Genomic DNA, 16,467 nt, shown 5'->3' with positions numbered 1-16,467 from the left:
CAGCTCTTGAGAGTGTGTGCACAGCACAGAGCCAATGTCTTACCTGTGCTGCAGTTCCTGTACTTCTTGCTTTGGCCATGCAGGACCAATGCAAACACCACCAGGAGGATGAGGATCAGGCTTGAGAGTGCCATCACCAGCAGAAACCACCACTCCTCGTAGAAAGGGGCTTCTGTTTGTGCTGAAAGACCAAAAAACCAAATAACAATTCCTCTTCGTGCTCCTTCAAAATTTTCTCTTCTTCCCCACAGGGAATGATGCATCTATAACAGCATTCAGGAGAGAGGTGTTCAAAGGAGGTAACATGGTCTAGTCTGCAGTGAGGCTTTCAAGGGGCCTGCTGACACTTCTAAGATGGCAAACCGAACAGGAGCATATCATGGCTCCAACACCTCCACAAGCATCTTTCACACACCCAGAGCAGTGCTCCAGGGTCCCTTAGCTAAGAAGATGTTATCACCAGTGAAGAGAGGGAGGTTTCTTCCCACAGCTCTGCACACTTAAATTTCTTGACTGCTGCGGTGTGCTTAATACTCCCTGGGCCAAAGGAACCACTCGTATATCTGTCATGACCCACGATGATTCCACTTTTTAAGAGGTATGCCCAACCAAAACGATGCTCAGTGGCTCTTTGAAAAACACAGCTAGTGCCAGGGAACAAAATACACTTGGTTCAGTGTCTTTCAGTACCTCCAGTAACTCTGACTTCCAACATTCACTGCTACTCTATACTGTTTCCCCATCAGCTTGGCCAAGCCTGACGTGCAGCTCACGGGTATCAATTCAGTTCCCTGGATTTTCTGTTATTTCAAGTCATTTCACCCCATTTGACCTCAACTGGAGATGCAAAACGATACTAACTTCCCCTTTCTAGAACTATCTTGCCAGTCTTGATTTAAAAGTAATAAGTATTGTTATTTTCTTGCGGTGATACTCTCTTTGTCAGCATCCCTCAGCTTTGTGAAAAAATGCTGCCACTGGAGCACAAGCCAACAGTTGTATATAATTTCCATGTCATCCGTAAGGTAGAAGAACACCTGGTAGGAACGGGTGATGCCAGGAGACCAACTTCAACCAAACCCCTCACTATCATGAACCCAGGCTCTTTCCCCGACTGCCCTGAGCCCTGGATCTAAACACAAGTCTGTTGTCAGCCTGACGGTAGGAGCTCAAATTTGTTCCAGACCACTGGGTATTCTGCAGCAGTGAAAAGCAGCCACGCTCTTTCTTTGCTAGAAGGCCAGTTCAGGCCAATAAAGTCCTAAAGGCAAACTGCACGAGCCATGCTGGGCTGAGCAGATTCAGTGCAATTTATACCTCCCTGCGCTAGCTGAAGTGGCCAGCCTAAAATGCTTTATACTTTTATGACTGTAAGTCTCAACGGAAACCTCTTACTTTCATGCAGCAATTTGAGATGAACACTGAAGCATCAAAAGGAGGTGAATTAAATAGTTCTGTTCAAGTGGAGAACTTGCAAACAAACGTTTTATTTATAAAAAGCATCACAAGGAGCTGCATGCCCAGCTTCAGAGGAATAATGTCTTCCAGGAAAGGAAAGACTGAAGCAATTACTGACCCTTTGCATTGTGCTACAGCCTCTGTGAAGCCTCAGAGAGCAAAAACACTGACTTGGTGTTTGAAGTGGGTTGTCTGTGCCCTTGTCCTGAAGGAGAAAAAGCAAGGGTAGCACTCACTGAAATCCATAGACAGCTCTCACAGGCTAAGTGGTTAATTGTGTAAGGACAAACACAGCCTCGATGGCGATAGCAGCATTTACTACTCCTGCCTGCTGGGTAACTGCTGAACGGTGTTTATGCTTTTCACTGGAGGAGCAAAGAGATAAAAGCCACTCCAGATACTGGAGCATCGCCAGGTCCTCAGGACTCTCCAGAATTTTGAATCACAAAGCCGCTTTATCAGGTTCTTTTATTCCTCTTGTCTCTCTTTGCTGACACAGCAAGGATGAAGCCTATTGCTCCAAAGCAACCCGGAGCGGTGCTGTCTCTGCAAGGGGAAGAGGGGATCCAAGCGAAGCTCTCAGGAGGGCAAGCTCTCCCTCTTCACAACAGGGCACCGAACTCGAGCTGCCCAGACATGGCAAGCTGAGTGGAAGTGGCTTTTTAGGCTATTGAAGTTCCTTCAGAAAACCGGAGTGCCAGGCTGCTCAAAAGGGATTTGGGGAGCACATTTAGGCCACAGCCTTGCTTACTGGGAATAAGCAGGGAGGGTGGGAAGAGCCCGCGAACATCACCAATGAGCTGTTCCGATGAAGGAGGAGTGGAGGCATCACACTGTACTGGAACTGCCAGCACAGAGGATATCAGGAAAAATTTTGTGAAACTACACTGCTGTATTTTTGAGAGCTAAATACAAAATAGCACAGAAAATGTTTATCAGAGAACCCTGGGAATAAAAAGGGGAAACAGAGTAAACAAAACAACAAACTAGGAGAGGAGAAAAAGAAAACAAATTGTAGACTGTGTAAATTAGTTTCAGGGCAAGAGATCTTGCATATAAACACTCATGAAATTCCTGAGAAGGTTCTTTGTCAAACTTTAAAATGGCACACACACAATTTTCCTCTAGAGAGTAAAGTATAAGCTAATAACAAGCCTTGATTCACTACTATAGGACTCTGGCTTTACCCTAAAACAAGTGAAAACAAGCTGCCCTTGATCATTTTTTGCAAGTAGAGAATCTGGGTTGTTTTTTTTTCCTCTTCCCCTCTCCCAACTACAAGAAATTCCATCAGAAAAGACAGTTTAAAAAAAAAATAAAAACCAACGATTACCTGATACTGCCACAGAGGGAACACTTGGTTCTCCATAACCAAATTCATTGACAGCCACCACCCGAAATTCATAGGTCACACCCTGTTTGAGTTTGTCCAGGCCGACCGTGTAGGAGGTAGCGCTGCGAGGGATGTCCTTCACAAACATATCCCACAGCCCTTCATCTAGGAACATGGAAAGGAACATGGAGAGAAACGGCATGAACTGCGTGACTTGGCACTTTCTTCTGCTCATTAAAAAAAAAAAAAAATTGGCATTAATTACATGTTTCAAGCACAGGCAGTGGACATGCTTACCTGAAGGCTGCTCAGTGACAGGCACAAATTTGAATGCCCTGCAAGACCCCATCTGTAAAGGCATCTATTCATGATGGGGGCCTTATAATAGACCAGATGGAAGAGGTCTCCTCTAAAACCTGCTGCAGCACCCACGGTGACCTGAGCTGGCTGGAGCAGCCACCAGCCATCTGGGTCCCTCCTGCCCAGGTAAGGTCACCGCATCAGCACGCCTGTTATTTGACACGGCAAGTAAACCCAGAGCAACCTGCTACATTAATGAGCCCTAATTGCACATATTTTGCCTGTTTTTTACATTGCAAAACTGACTTTGCTATCCAAGCACGTAGGCTCAGCTTTGCAAAATAATGCAAAATTCAGGGTTTGGTGGGAAGTGCCGTGGCCTTGCATGAACCGGTGACTGGTGGACTGGTGTCACTGGAGTGCTGCTTGCCCCACGGTATCACCAGTGATACGTCCTTCGCACGTGCTGGCCCTCAGCGTGGCAGAGCCGCAGAGTGAGACAGCAGGCACCGCACGTCTGTGCCACGCATTTTTAAGCGGGAATGAGGGTTTTTTTGCATTATGAACTTCTCAAACCTTCTAGAAACACAATGCCGTTCTGAGGAGAGAGATGCAGCAGGGCGATCTCGGTTCTCACCAGCCGTACTGCCATTGATCCCGACCAGGCATCGCTCTGGTCCCTGATCCATACCCACAATCTTATATTCACTTGACTACAATAGAAAGAACTTTCAACAAGATGGATGCTGTTAGCAGTGAGAACAAAACCCACTATAATTAAAAACGCCAGTCAATAATTTTGAGTGCAGGAATCAAACATTAATCTAAACGGACTGCTTTTCAGTAACTGGTATACCACACACAACATTTGCTTGGAGTCAGCAGTGGGGCAGACATAAGGATGTCCCCCCTTTCCAGGCTGCCACCCTGCAGACTTCTGACCATCAGCACCTCTCCGGGTGCACAAGGATCACACGCCGGGTCCCGTCTTGGCCGAGCCCTGTTTCCTACCCCAGAAAAAAAAAAAAAAAAAAAAAAAAAAATCAAGCAAAGATTCTTTCAATGAATGAAAGGAGAATGGGCCAGAGAAGATATGGCCACCAGCCAGAGCATCTCCGAATCCCTCCGAAGAAACATCCATCAGCAGCCTTTGCTGCCCCACATCGTCACCACCAGAGAGAGGTGGAAATGCAATGTTCCTTCTCAAGGGTAGTTTTCCCACTGGCCCAGCTCTTTCGCTGACAGAACAGAGTTACCGTCTACGCACGGGGCCAAACTCTCAGCAAGCCTAAGCCAGCCCAGCTCTTACCGATCTGACCTCACAAGCATCCCATCAGGCTTCTACTTTTAGTTATCAAAGCTCTTCCAGCGATGTCTATTTTTCTCTGCGTGTCCCACAGCAATGGGAATACGGTGATAACCTCTGCACGGGTATGACTCCAGCACAGGAGCTGCCTGCTTTGAAAGCAAGCCCTCTGCGCTGTGAGATTCCAGCATCAGCATGACTTCTGTAGCTTGAGGTGTTATCAAGGTAACAATAAAGCAGGAGCCGGCAGCACCACCCTCAGCGACTTGTTCCGCTGCTGAAAATGTAAGGCGGGAATCTGTTCTCGTTTGCTTTGCGTTTACCTGAGTGAAAACTAATTGGAGTCGCCGCAGCGATGCCAGAATTGTCCCGGTGTAACAGAGCCAAAGCTGGCCCTCAGCCCGCTCCTGTGCCACAGGGAATAGCAGCACCGATGGACTGATTAACGCTGCAGGTGCATTGCCACGTGCATGTTTTAACTTTGGCATCGGTAAATATTGGCTCGGTAATTTGTACCGTGCCGCACGTCCAGCAGCACACACAATGGCTAACAGCCCCCAAATTACATCTTTTCCGATCATGAGGATTGGCAGTCTCAGTGGATGCAAAAAGCAGGCTGAAATGTTATCGTTTCGGCTACATTTGAGAAATACCGAAGTACAATAAAAATAGGTAATTTTTCTGTCATGCTTAAAATTCAGACCAATACATTATTCACCAGCATGATCAGAGTATAATGAAGTTATCATAATGTACCATTGTTATGTATTAGTTGGATATTACAATGGCTATAAAACAAGAGATAAAATATTGACTTCCCTTTTACAGGGCAATAGAAGGCTAGATTATTTCTACCACGTAAACTTACAAGGTAATAAAAAGGGTGTTTGGGATTTAGTTTCTCTAAAGAGGGTGGAGTGAGGGATGCATTTTCAAAGTTAGATTGTTGCAACCACCAATAACAGGAAGATGCATCTCAGACTATAAAATATTGCCATAATTGCTAGAATTGCCTGAGCTTTCATAAACACATTTGTAAACAGCAATAAGAGAATTTGAGCCCATTGTGAATTGTCTGAAAAGCAATCTGTTTGCATTGAAAGCCACTTAAATGGGGGAAGAAAAGACAACAGTAAAAATGAATGTTCAACACTCACTGCAACCAACACAACTGTTCACACACCCACTTTCTCACTCATTTTCTCAAACCTGTCAGGGGGCACAGTGCAGAATACCCAACGGACCAAGGAAGTGTAAATTTAACCATCCTGTAAAGCTTGCAGTATGTTGGGAAAACTACCCTTGAGAAGGAACATTGCATTTCCACCTCTCTCTGGTGGTGACGATGTGGGGCAGCAAAGGCTGCTGGTGGATGTTTCTTCGGAGGGATTCGGAGATGCTCTGGCTGGTGGCCGTATCTTCTCTGGCCCATTCTCCTTTCATTCATTGAAAGAATCTTTGCTTGATTTTTTTTTTTTCTGGGGTACGAAACAGGGCTTGGCGAAGACGGGACCTGGCGTGTGATCCTTGGGATCCCGGAGAGGTGCTGATGGTCAGAAGTCTGCAGGGTGGCAGCCTGGAAAGGGGGACATCCTTATGTCTGCCCCACTGCTGACTCCAAGCAAATGTTATGCGTGGTATAGTCTGTGGCTTCCCAAGGCCAACAAGGTTTTTAATTCCAGAGCCTCAATTAATTTATCTTCTCTCCATCTGGGATATTCAGGCCCCTGTTTTTAGACAGGGATCGCAGTTGGATATATCCAAACTAAAAAAGCATTTTATTTCAGCGGTGAACTTCAAGATTAAATATTGAACACAAACTTGTGAATTCATTCACTGCATCTCTTCCCCCATCCCTCAAAACTAGGCTTGCTCTAAACGTTAGAGGTTCAGCTGAAAGAGAATTCATTAGAAGGTCACCTGCGATAGCAAAGATTGGCCTTTAAGTTCAGTAGAAAATCATTAGTACACTGTACACAGTATTTTCCCCTCAGTTTAGGGAGGAAAGATGCACGTGCCATGGCTGGGATATCAACTGGGCATGAACTCGTAGAAACTGCCGAGAAAAGCAAAGTTTGCATCACCGTGCTCCCGCACAGAGGTGCGGGGCTCAGCCAGCCTCAGCCCGCTCCTGGTCAATGTCCCGGGAGAGGCAGCAGAGCTGGCAGCGGGGACGCACTCGCACAGCTCACAAACGCTTTTCCTTCAATAATGTCTGCCCCTTTCTTAATTTCACATTGCCTTTCACTGGGCACCCGGCTTCTTAAAAAAGGCCTAAACGTCTGATGGAAAAGGGAGGGTTCCTCAAAAAAAAATTTGGGTTTTCTTTGTTTCTGTCAACACTTCCCCAGACCCTGCCCCAGCCTTATTTCTTGTGCTTTATCCCCCAAGCTTTGATTTCTCCATCCCACCAGGATGAAGAATCTGAATGGGAGAAGATTTAAACGATGGGGGAAGGTGAAACCACCTTGGAGCTCATCCCATGTCCATCCTGCCCTGGCCGCCCCCCCGGCCATCGAGGAGCAGCTCTGCAGGTTGTGGCCACAGGCAGTACCCACAGCCCAGCCTGGCTCCGATGGCAATTAATCGGGGTCTCCACGCTGAATAAAACTGTCAGTCAGTAACGAAGGCTGCCGTCTCTGCTAACTCAGGCCATTAATGAACCACCACCGTGCCGCGGCTGGGGAGATGGAAAGCTGTCAGTTATTTGGGTCTTGAACACCGTCCTTCCCCTCGTGGAGCAAGAGGAGAGCCACGCCGTAAAACTTCCTCCTAATTACACGTTAGGAGGTTTATGAGGGGAGAAGCTGCTGAGAATTAAGGACTGGCTGAATGCGGGTAGTGTTCCTCCTACAGAGGACAAAATTAAAACGGGGATGTATTTGTCAGAGGCGAAGGGCTGGATTACATGGTCCACCTGCTCTAGGTGGACCTGCTCTGGCAGGGGAGTTGGACTAGATGATCTCCAGAGGTCCCTTCCAACCCCATGTGATTCTGTGATTCTCATGCAAACCAGCGCCAGGACAAGAATGGGAAGTGAAGGCTGACAACCTGTCAGCCTCGGCATGTTGCTCGCGAGCGGAGGCGAACCAAAGGCCCCATGGCAGATGCCGGCAATGCAGCTGCACCCTTCACTTCAAATTTACTGACTCTTGCTGGTTTGTGTCCATGCTTGACACCGCACTCTCTCATTTGTTTAAAAATAAATAGAAAAGGAAGAAAACATAAAAACGTTGCTCAAGACACCAGAAAGGAGACTAAAGTGAGATCTGCCCTTGGGGTGTGGGAAGTGAAAACCAGCGTTTCTGGGAAGGACAATCCCCACTTGAAGTAGACGGGTTCTTCCCCAAAACGTCTGCTGCCTTCATAGAACTGATCATCTTGGGGAGCAGAAGAAAACAGTTTCCTGACTTGTCGATATCCTAAGCTCAAGATTTGTGGCTGATCTGAGGTTTATCCGGCCTGTTCATGCCAGCCACAGTGCTAGAAATGTTATTATTGGAAGCATATTAAGATGCAATTCTCTCCCACCGGACTTAAGTCATCCCCCTGCTTGGGAAAAGCAAACAAACAAAACCCAAAACACATCACGGGGAGAGGAAGCAGAAATTGATATCAGCTTGTCCTCTGGGCCAGAGGCTGCTCCTGAGGCAACACAAGCCCTGCAGCAGATTGACCGAACACCTACATGGCTGCTGGAGGTGACTGCAGGAGGCAAATACACGCATGAAGGTGTCTTGCTTGGCAGTGACGTGTCCACGTGCACTCCTGGCAGCGTGGATCCCTAGGGAGTTACACAAAAAACACCCGCTTTGTAGACAGGGGATAACCGGAAAGCCTGTGAGAATGCTTAGTGCTTTACAGGCCACATGCCCACCGTTAAAGCACAGTCCAGAGCTGGGATGGGGCATGGGGTTGGGAAGAGAGGGGTGAAACCAGCTTCTCCACACCCTCCGGCAGCACTGGGAACCTTAACACCATTGTGCCGCTTCTGACTTTTCCTCTGTATGTAAAAACTGAGGACACGATCTGATACCCACTCCTTAGCCAGCCTAGTTGATGTTGCGGGAGTGCTTACAGTGGCAGTGACAGAGGCCGCTTAATTGCATTTCTTGTAATGCACAAGGAGCTCAACTGGAATCCATTTCTCCGGAGGCAGAGAAGTTGAAGGAAAAGAAAAACTCTTCTGTTTCTGTAATGTCTTCCTCTAGCACAGATCACTCTGGAAAAAATATCGGTTCGCCTGCTCCGTCCCTGACTCTGAGTATATTCAGAATGCAGAGGAGGTAGTCAGCCTGGTCACCTTCCATAAATCCAGGAAAGAAATGGGGAGATCAAATGAACAATCTCAGCTGCCTGCTGCCACCATTGCTAAACCCAGCAGGGCAGCGGGAGCCCTGGGAGACACAGCAGGGCACCGAAAAATTCAAAGGGAAGTGACAAAAGGGGGTAGGGTTTGCCATTTCTGACAGAAAGCCACCCTCCTACTCTGATGGAAGAGTCTTGGCAGGGAGCTACTGCAGGGAAAATGAGATGATACAGCATTTAACGTTTGGGGTAATGAGGCCTATAATAGATGACACTTGAGATGTGAAACACTAAGGTAGTGGTATTGCATTTAAATATTGGCAACAAGCTAAAGCTTTTCATCTGTCTGCTCAATGCCCCTTTTTTGATCTCAGAAGGATGAATATCTTTTTCTTCCTTGATTTTATGTGAAGGGCACAAGTCGACGGCTCTTCTCTTGGACAACAACTCCTTAAAAACAAAGGTTGCTCCCATCTATGCTCTACTATCCACATAAATCAACGCACAGAAGCAAAATCTTAGAATTACATTAAAACAGGAGCTGCTCTGCATGACCAGCCCTGACAGGAGGAATTAGTTCCCTGCTTTTGTTAAACTCGTAATTCGGATTTCAAACTCCTCCATGCAGAGACGAGGAAGAAAAGCGGCACAGAAAGGAAGCCGGCACTTGGGTGAAAATAAGCAAATATTCCAATTAGTCTGTCTCCTCTCCTGGATCACATTTCACGCTTCCTACAGCTGCAACTAGAACGAAGGATGAGAATCCAGCATACAAATGCCCAGTTCATTTGCTACAGCAGCATGAATAGGATTAAAATAATCTGAAGAGGAATTAAATGCCTCAACAGTCAGGTTGCAAGAGCAGGAGAATAAGACCTTGTCTGTGTGTTTCCAGGATCGGTGGAGTGGGGCCAGCAGGAGTGACCCAGGGTTAATGCAGCTCAGACCTGCCTTGGAGGGACTATTTTCTTCCTACTCAAAAAGAGTGGGCCACAAATCCTACATCCTTGGCCATGAACTGCAAAATGTTTGTTCCCATCCAAGGGTGAGACAAGCCCAGGAACATCGGGTGAGTTTGCAACATCACCACTCACAGGAGTTGAATTTCCAGCTTGCAGACAATGTATATGTGGGCTGAAGGTTTCCCGCGAAAACACTCTTACTCAAAAGAAGCCCTGTTTGGGGAAATGTAAGCTGGTAAGTGAACTTCAATGAACAGCTTTGGTTTAACGTGCTATCTAAACAATGCTGTTTAAATAAGACAGGGTATTTTTTACCTATGAAGAAAGAAGGGCAGAAATCAATAAGCTGATGTAAGGGAAAAAGGAGTGCGTCGTCATCATGTCTCTAATTAAAAAAAAAACAAAACAACTCTTGATCACTCTAAGAAACTCCAGTGCTTTGAGAAGGTACACATTTTCCTTCACTTTGTTTTGAAACAAATTGTGAAGCTAAATGACAGAAATTAGGAAGAAACTTCAGGGTCACAGCAGAGCCTCGCTACAGAGCAAATTCTGTCAGATGCAAGTATGGAAACCTGCACCTTCAGTGATGACCACAGAAATGCAGGCAGTGATTTTGTTACTGGTCTAGTTAAACGTAATTAAAATCATTGGTTTTAAATGCAACCTTACATTCAAGACACATGCAAGAAACAGTTAGGATCCTTTATATAATCAAACAGATAAGCATTCATTTAATCAATACATAATCAAGCAATGTGCAAGCACCTAGAAGTAAAAAAGGAAAGAACAAGCAGCCAACATGGGTATGTCAAGTATAAATCATGTCTAATTTCCTTCTGTGACAGGGTAGCAGACCTTGTCAATAGAGGAGAAAGAGCAGACATCATCTATCCTGACTTCAGCAAAGCTTTTGACATCGTGACATTCAAAGACGGCCTACGTGAAACAAGTATCTGGTAGATGCATCACCAGCTGCAAAACTGTACTCGCCAAATAGCTATCAACATTCCCTGTCAGAGTGGAGGGAAATTATCAAGAGAAACTACTCAGGGGTCTGGCAGCGTTCACTGGTTTTTGTTAATGACTTGGTTACCAGAAAGTACGCGCTTATTAAATTTGCGAGGGGTACCAAGCTGGGAGAGGCTGGGAACAGGCTGGAGCACACACCTACATTTCAAATGACTGCGTCCAACTGGAGAAATATTCTGGAAAAAGCATCGAGTAGCTCCAGTAAGACACAAATCCCAGAAGCAAAGGAGCTCTGAGAAAGCACCAAGAAAAACTGTGGCGATGAGAGGATTTCTTCCCCCGCCCAGTGCCCTCCCAGCAGAACAAATGGGAAAAGTGATGTGTATGTGGTGTTAAAGCCCTGGCCCTGTTATTAGCAGTAAAACAGTAATTAGCTGCTGTACTCTGCTGCAGAAGAGGACAGATTTCTATCTGCGGTCCTCAAAATACAGTTTGCAAGTACTTACTGGTCCCTGCGCATGAAAGATACTGTAAGCATTTAAGTGAGTTTTAATTATTAACTATATTAGCTCATCAGTTGGATGATTTACCAGTGATGTAGCACACTGAAAGCCAGAGCAGTCAGGGTAATTTCCTGTGACTACTTCTAAACAGGAGAAAAATGTGCTAAACTGCATAATAAAAACCAGCAACGGTTTAATACTGGCTGGTGATAGCATTCTCTCACACAATCCCATTAACTTACTGGGAAGACAAACAACTTCTCCCCTGTGGGACGGGTTTCGGCATGGACTGAAGGAAGGGAACGCATGACACCAAGCTCTCTGTGTTTCCCATGGCTTACCTGAGGGTCGTGCCTCTATAATATACCCGGTTGTGGGTTTTTCTCCTGAATCCCCCTCAGTCCATTGCAATGTCAGCCCAGAAGCAGATTTTGTTACCAGAATTTCCTGAGGGGAGCCGGGAGACCCTGAAGGATGAAAAGAGAATATATTAAATGGTGGTGGTTATTGGAGACAGACTGTGGTATTCTTCATTTCTTCTACTGATATAGGGGAAAATAATTATCTAGAAGTATTAGTCAACATACATACAACATAAACCAGCTTAATTGGGTATTGACCTAAATTTTTCACTATTCTTGTACCAGCAGTTACATATCAATGGCTGGGGCTTACAGGTGCCTGTATTAAGAAGGAAAGAGAAAAAACACGCTGATTTTTTCCCATTTGTGTATCTGCAGCATTTGCACATTGTCGCTACTATTTCTGACTTCAGAGGTGAAACCAGCCTCAGCATTTGAGGGAGAGGTTCACGGAGTCAGCCCATTCGCTTGGGAAGATGCCATGGCCACATTAGAGAAGATTCCTGCTTCATACTGGTTGTGGTGAGGCATGAGAGTTTGACTGTGGATCCACAGTGCTGCTGTCCCACATAATGTCTATGGAAGGTATCGTGACAGAAGGAAAGCTTGTTGGCACCCAGAAGGGTAGGACTGCCACATGTGGCTCAGATGGAGGCAGAAAATATTTCCCTGAGCTGGAAAAGACACAAAATTCAGAAGTGTTGACCGTTGCACTGATGCTTTGTGATTTACCAGAGAGGCCAGTGTCATTGGAGGACATTCACCTTGTTAGATTATCTGGTTATCGAAATAACTGATCAAAAAAGAAAACCAACTCTTTTGGGTGCAGATGTGGAACCAAGCAGGGAATTCTGACGTTCAGCCTCTTGCTCCTCTTGACGCATCAGGACATTTGCAGACCTCTCCCAGTGCATAAGCCAAAGTGTCACAACAGAGCAATTGTAAATTCTTTCTGGTTTTACACCCATGAACCTCTGCTGGTTTCACCACAGTTATTCAGTTCTGACTCCACCGCAGAGCGGTACAGTCAGAATTATGCACCGTGCTGTCAGGCTGCAGCATTGAAATCCCTGGCTGGCTCGTTTGCGTTATGATTTATTCACACTGTTTTGTTTATTCACATCAGACTTCTACATTTCAGGAAAAAAGGAAATGTTTTTCATGGGCAGTTGCGAAACCCACTGAATCATGTCCTGAGCTCCTGTGACTCAACTTCTCCTTGGCTTGGAAATTCAAGTTAAGCCCTGAGTGCGTTACTCCCTGCTGTTGGACCACATTTCGATAACTGATCTGGCTTGCGACATGGTTTTGTGGCTCCACTTACCTTCTGCTGGCCCAGCTGTGACGTTGGCTTGCAGCTCAGGTCCATAGGCAATGGTTCGGGCTTGCACTCTGAATAAATAGGTCATGCCCTTGGTGAGATCTCGGACCTTCAACCAGCGTTGCCAGTTCCCTTTAATATCCACGGTCACCACCTTACTCACCCCTGGAACAGCCATGCAGATAAAAAAAATAAGAAAAGGTTGCAATGCAAAAAAAGAAATCAAGTGGAGCTTATTACATCTAGATGGCAAGTAAAATTATCTAACAGTTTGCTAAGAAAGTATTTCTTACAATTAGCAGGAGTTTAAGTAGTGATAATAGCCAATTTTCAGCACTGATAAGTATAATTAGAGTTTAAGCTTGATAAGTGGGTACTGACAAGAAAAAAACGTACAATACAACTGGGAAATTACCAAGAGACTACACGCAACTTCACTAATTATTTTGGGAAGAAAGGAGGAGGTAAACGAAGAGGAGCGCGTGTTGCAGAATGCTTCCTAAGCAAGCCTTTCTCCACCGCTGCTTCGCCAAGTAACCTGCAACACTGCCAGGGGGAGGAAACAAGGGCCAGGTTCTTTCCTTTCCTCTTACCCTGCCATTTCCACCATTACCAAGGGAACGTGGAATGAAGGATCTATATCTCACAGGTAACTCGTGGCTATAAATGCCACTGCAATCTGGGAAGAAATCAAAGCCCTATGAACTTGGATGAGGCTGGTCATGACTTGCCTTTCACTCTTCCCACTCTCTAAGAATTTTCCTTACACGGATGAATTAAAATCAGAGCTGTTGCCTTTATCAAGGTTCATTGATAGTTTTACCTTTAGGTTCCCAATGCTGCATAAAGGGCAGAGCGGCAACAAGTGCACTGAAACCAAAAAATATCTAGTTTTCATGGAAATTTTCCAAAAGTAAGTCAATGGAAAGAATTTGTTTTATAAAACATCTTACAGAAAAGAAAGTTCAAATTAACAGAGTCCTTTTGGCATTTTTCTGGTTCTGTAGATGTACATAACACATTTCAAACCAAGAAGATAGGAAGTGGGAAAATGTTTTTCCCAATAGAGAAGGCAGCTTGCTAGTTTGTCTTTCCAGAAAAATGCAGAAGGAAGATGTTTTCAATCCAGATGCTTATTTTATGCAAATCAAGATGCTTCTCTCAGTTTTTATCAGTTAAATAAAGAATAATGTCCAAGCGAATTCTGTTCAAAGTTTTCTCCCAGATACAATTTATGGTTCAGGGAATCTTTCCTTGGTTAATGAGGAAGCAGTAAAAGTGCTCCCTCCTTCCCTAGGTGTATTATTTCATTTCTCCGAGACAAATCAGGAAGCATTTGTCATTTTGAAGTTCCATTCCAAAAAAAAAAAAAAAAGAGAAACCGTTAAAAAAGGCTCCAGGGCAATTTTGTTGTCTATTATTGTGTAAAACGTAACACTGTAAAGCTTAAATAATAAAAGGTCAAACAGGGAGAAGGCTGTGCTAAAGAACAGATTGCTGTTAGAAAGTTTTGCAAAATGCACAGGTTTTAAGCGGTGGCTTGTGTGCGGGAAGGCAGGAGGTGTCACAACAGCGAGGATGCTCAGCCAAAAATCATGAATGTCTGAAAAGTCAAAGGATGCAGGAAAAAAAACTCCGGGGGGGTGTCTGGTCCATCCGTATTGTTGCACCATAGAGCTGGCATGGAGGAACGTGAGACCTGGGGCTGGAAGAACCCTCCGGGATCGTGGGGTTTGGCTCTACCTTGCTCTCTAAATAAAGGAGCTTGGCTTTTCTATCGGAGGAAAATGATCATAGAATCATAGAATGGTTAGAGTTGGAAGGGACCTTAAAGATCATCGAGTTCCAACCCCTCTGCCATGGGCAGGGACGGCGTGAAGGGAGGGATTGCTTACCATGGCAAGAGAATAAATAAGTTTGCTGAAAGAAAAATGTTGGCACGAGAGCAAATGGGTAGAAACCGGGAAATAAATTTAGGCAAAAATGTAGAATCTGAGGAAAAGCCCTCTATAACCTCCCTGCTCGCATCAGAAATCTTCTACAGGGGAAGGAGAGACAAACTGGAGTTAGAGATAGCACAAGCAGAGGTGGGGAAAAGAAGAAAAGAAAACAAAGATTCTGAGGATGTTAAGTCAAATGCACAAGGAGAAAACATGATCTGACACTTCCATATTTTCAGGGGGAAAAAAATGTATTCTTAAACCTTGTGTAGGAATGAATAAAAGGCAGGAAATGCCCAAACAGCCCAAACCTCCTGCATACCCCGTGCATATTTCTTGGTCAGAATTTGAAATGCTTTCTGCATTAGCTCTTTGTGCTCAGGCCTGCCAGCCGTAAAAGCTGAAAGTGCTTTTATTCTCATGTTTTCATTCCTGAATATAACTTTCTCAGTGCATGAGACATGGATATTCTGGCAATATAGATCTTTATTCCTTACAGAAGAAGCAAATACAAGTGATTGATATCCTTACTCCTTTGGAAAAGAGTTTAAAATGGATTGGCAATGGCTGAAATTACTCTCCCTGCTGTCACACTGCCAAAGTCGGACATCCTATTGAACTATTGGCCATCTACCAGGAATATAAAAATATTAATAAGACCATCCACAAACTTTGTAATCTTTTCTAATTCACCTTCAGAATTAATTTACATTTGTTTTCAGAGAAATCGCCAAATCTCTTCTCTGTTGTTGTTCTGGCAAATTAATGAGACGTTTGTGGCCATCACATTGTTGTGCTCCAGCTTAAATCTAGCGCTGGGTTAAAAATGCTGCTTGAAAACTCCATGTAAACAGACACAACTAAATCTCTATCACAGTTATTCTCCCCTGTCAAAAGCGGCAGCGGTACCAGTGACGAGTAGCACATTTGATGCCCGGGCAATCTTTGTGATAACAGAAGTGACACATGATGTGATAAGCAACACAAATGCGTCTGACGACTATTCTGGGATGGAGCCTACTCAGCAATTTCAAAGCGAAGCACGGGGAGACAATCAGGCGCTCTCAGGCAGAGTTTCCTCTTCGCCCACACCAGGTAACGGTGGCAGTAAAATGGCTTCTCAAATCACACAGAATATAGTTTGTGCAAGAAAATGAGAGAGGACAGACAAAAGCTATATTCCACAATATTATAGTTTGCTGAACAGTTTTGGCAAAAGCGGAATTGTTTTACTTACCCTCTGCCACCTGGCTTCTCTTGGAAAACGGCAGAGAGCAAGTGGGAAATTGGGCAGAGATAAAAGATACTACAGTATTTTTCTGTCATTTCCCCATGAATATGTATGATCGGAGGTCTTTCTTACCCTGGACAGGAGCCAAAGGCTCATAGACTACTCGATAACCCTGCAGGACTCCATTTGCTGCTGTCGGCTCTCCCCAAGACACGTTGAGTGTAGTGCAAGTGATTTCAGAGAACGCCAAGAAGCTGGGAGCGCTGGGTGCTGAAAGGATTACAAATAGATTGAATTGCAGGAGTAGTAGTCAATCTGATATACATATATATTATAAAACATTGTTTTGTTTGCCCAGCCTAAATCTAAAGGAAACAAACTGAGAATGGGATTTGTCAATCGTATCCAGATGTCCTCTAATCAGTCAGAAGCTCAGCCTGTCCTAAAAAAAAACCCCTCCATGCAGGTGCA

At 45.0% G+C, this 16,467-nt stretch overlaps 1 protein-coding gene across 1 annotated transcript in view; it reads right to left on the bottom strand.

Annotated features, from left to right (window-relative positions):
• Positions 1 to 16,467, bottom strand: part of SDK1 (sidekick cell adhesion molecule 1) — a 403,349-nt gene that overhangs the window by 9,630 nt on the left and 377,252 nt on the right. Inside the window, exons 38-42 of the mRNA XM_074158262.1 lie at positions 16,129 to 16,266; positions 12,829 to 12,990; positions 11,484 to 11,609; positions 2,792 to 2,956; positions 44 to 181 (exon numbers count right to left, since the gene is read on the bottom strand). Of these exons, the coding sequence (XP_074014363.1) occupies positions 44 to 181; positions 2,792 to 2,956; positions 11,484 to 11,609; positions 12,829 to 12,990; positions 16,129 to 16,266 (729 nt within the window). The remainder of the gene's footprint in view (positions 1 to 43; positions 182 to 2,791; positions 2,957 to 11,483; positions 11,610 to 12,828; positions 12,991 to 16,128; positions 16,267 to 16,467) is intronic.

Source organism: Numenius arquata, chromosome 14 (genome assembly GCF_964106895.1).
Source record: "Numenius arquata chromosome 14, bNumArq3.hap1.1, whole genome shotgun sequence".
Taxonomy (NCBI): Eukaryota; Metazoa; Chordata; class Aves; order Charadriiformes; family Scolopacidae; genus Numenius; species Numenius arquata.
Note: the sequence above shows the minus strand (reverse complement) of the source record. Positions and strands in the feature narration are given on the sequence as shown.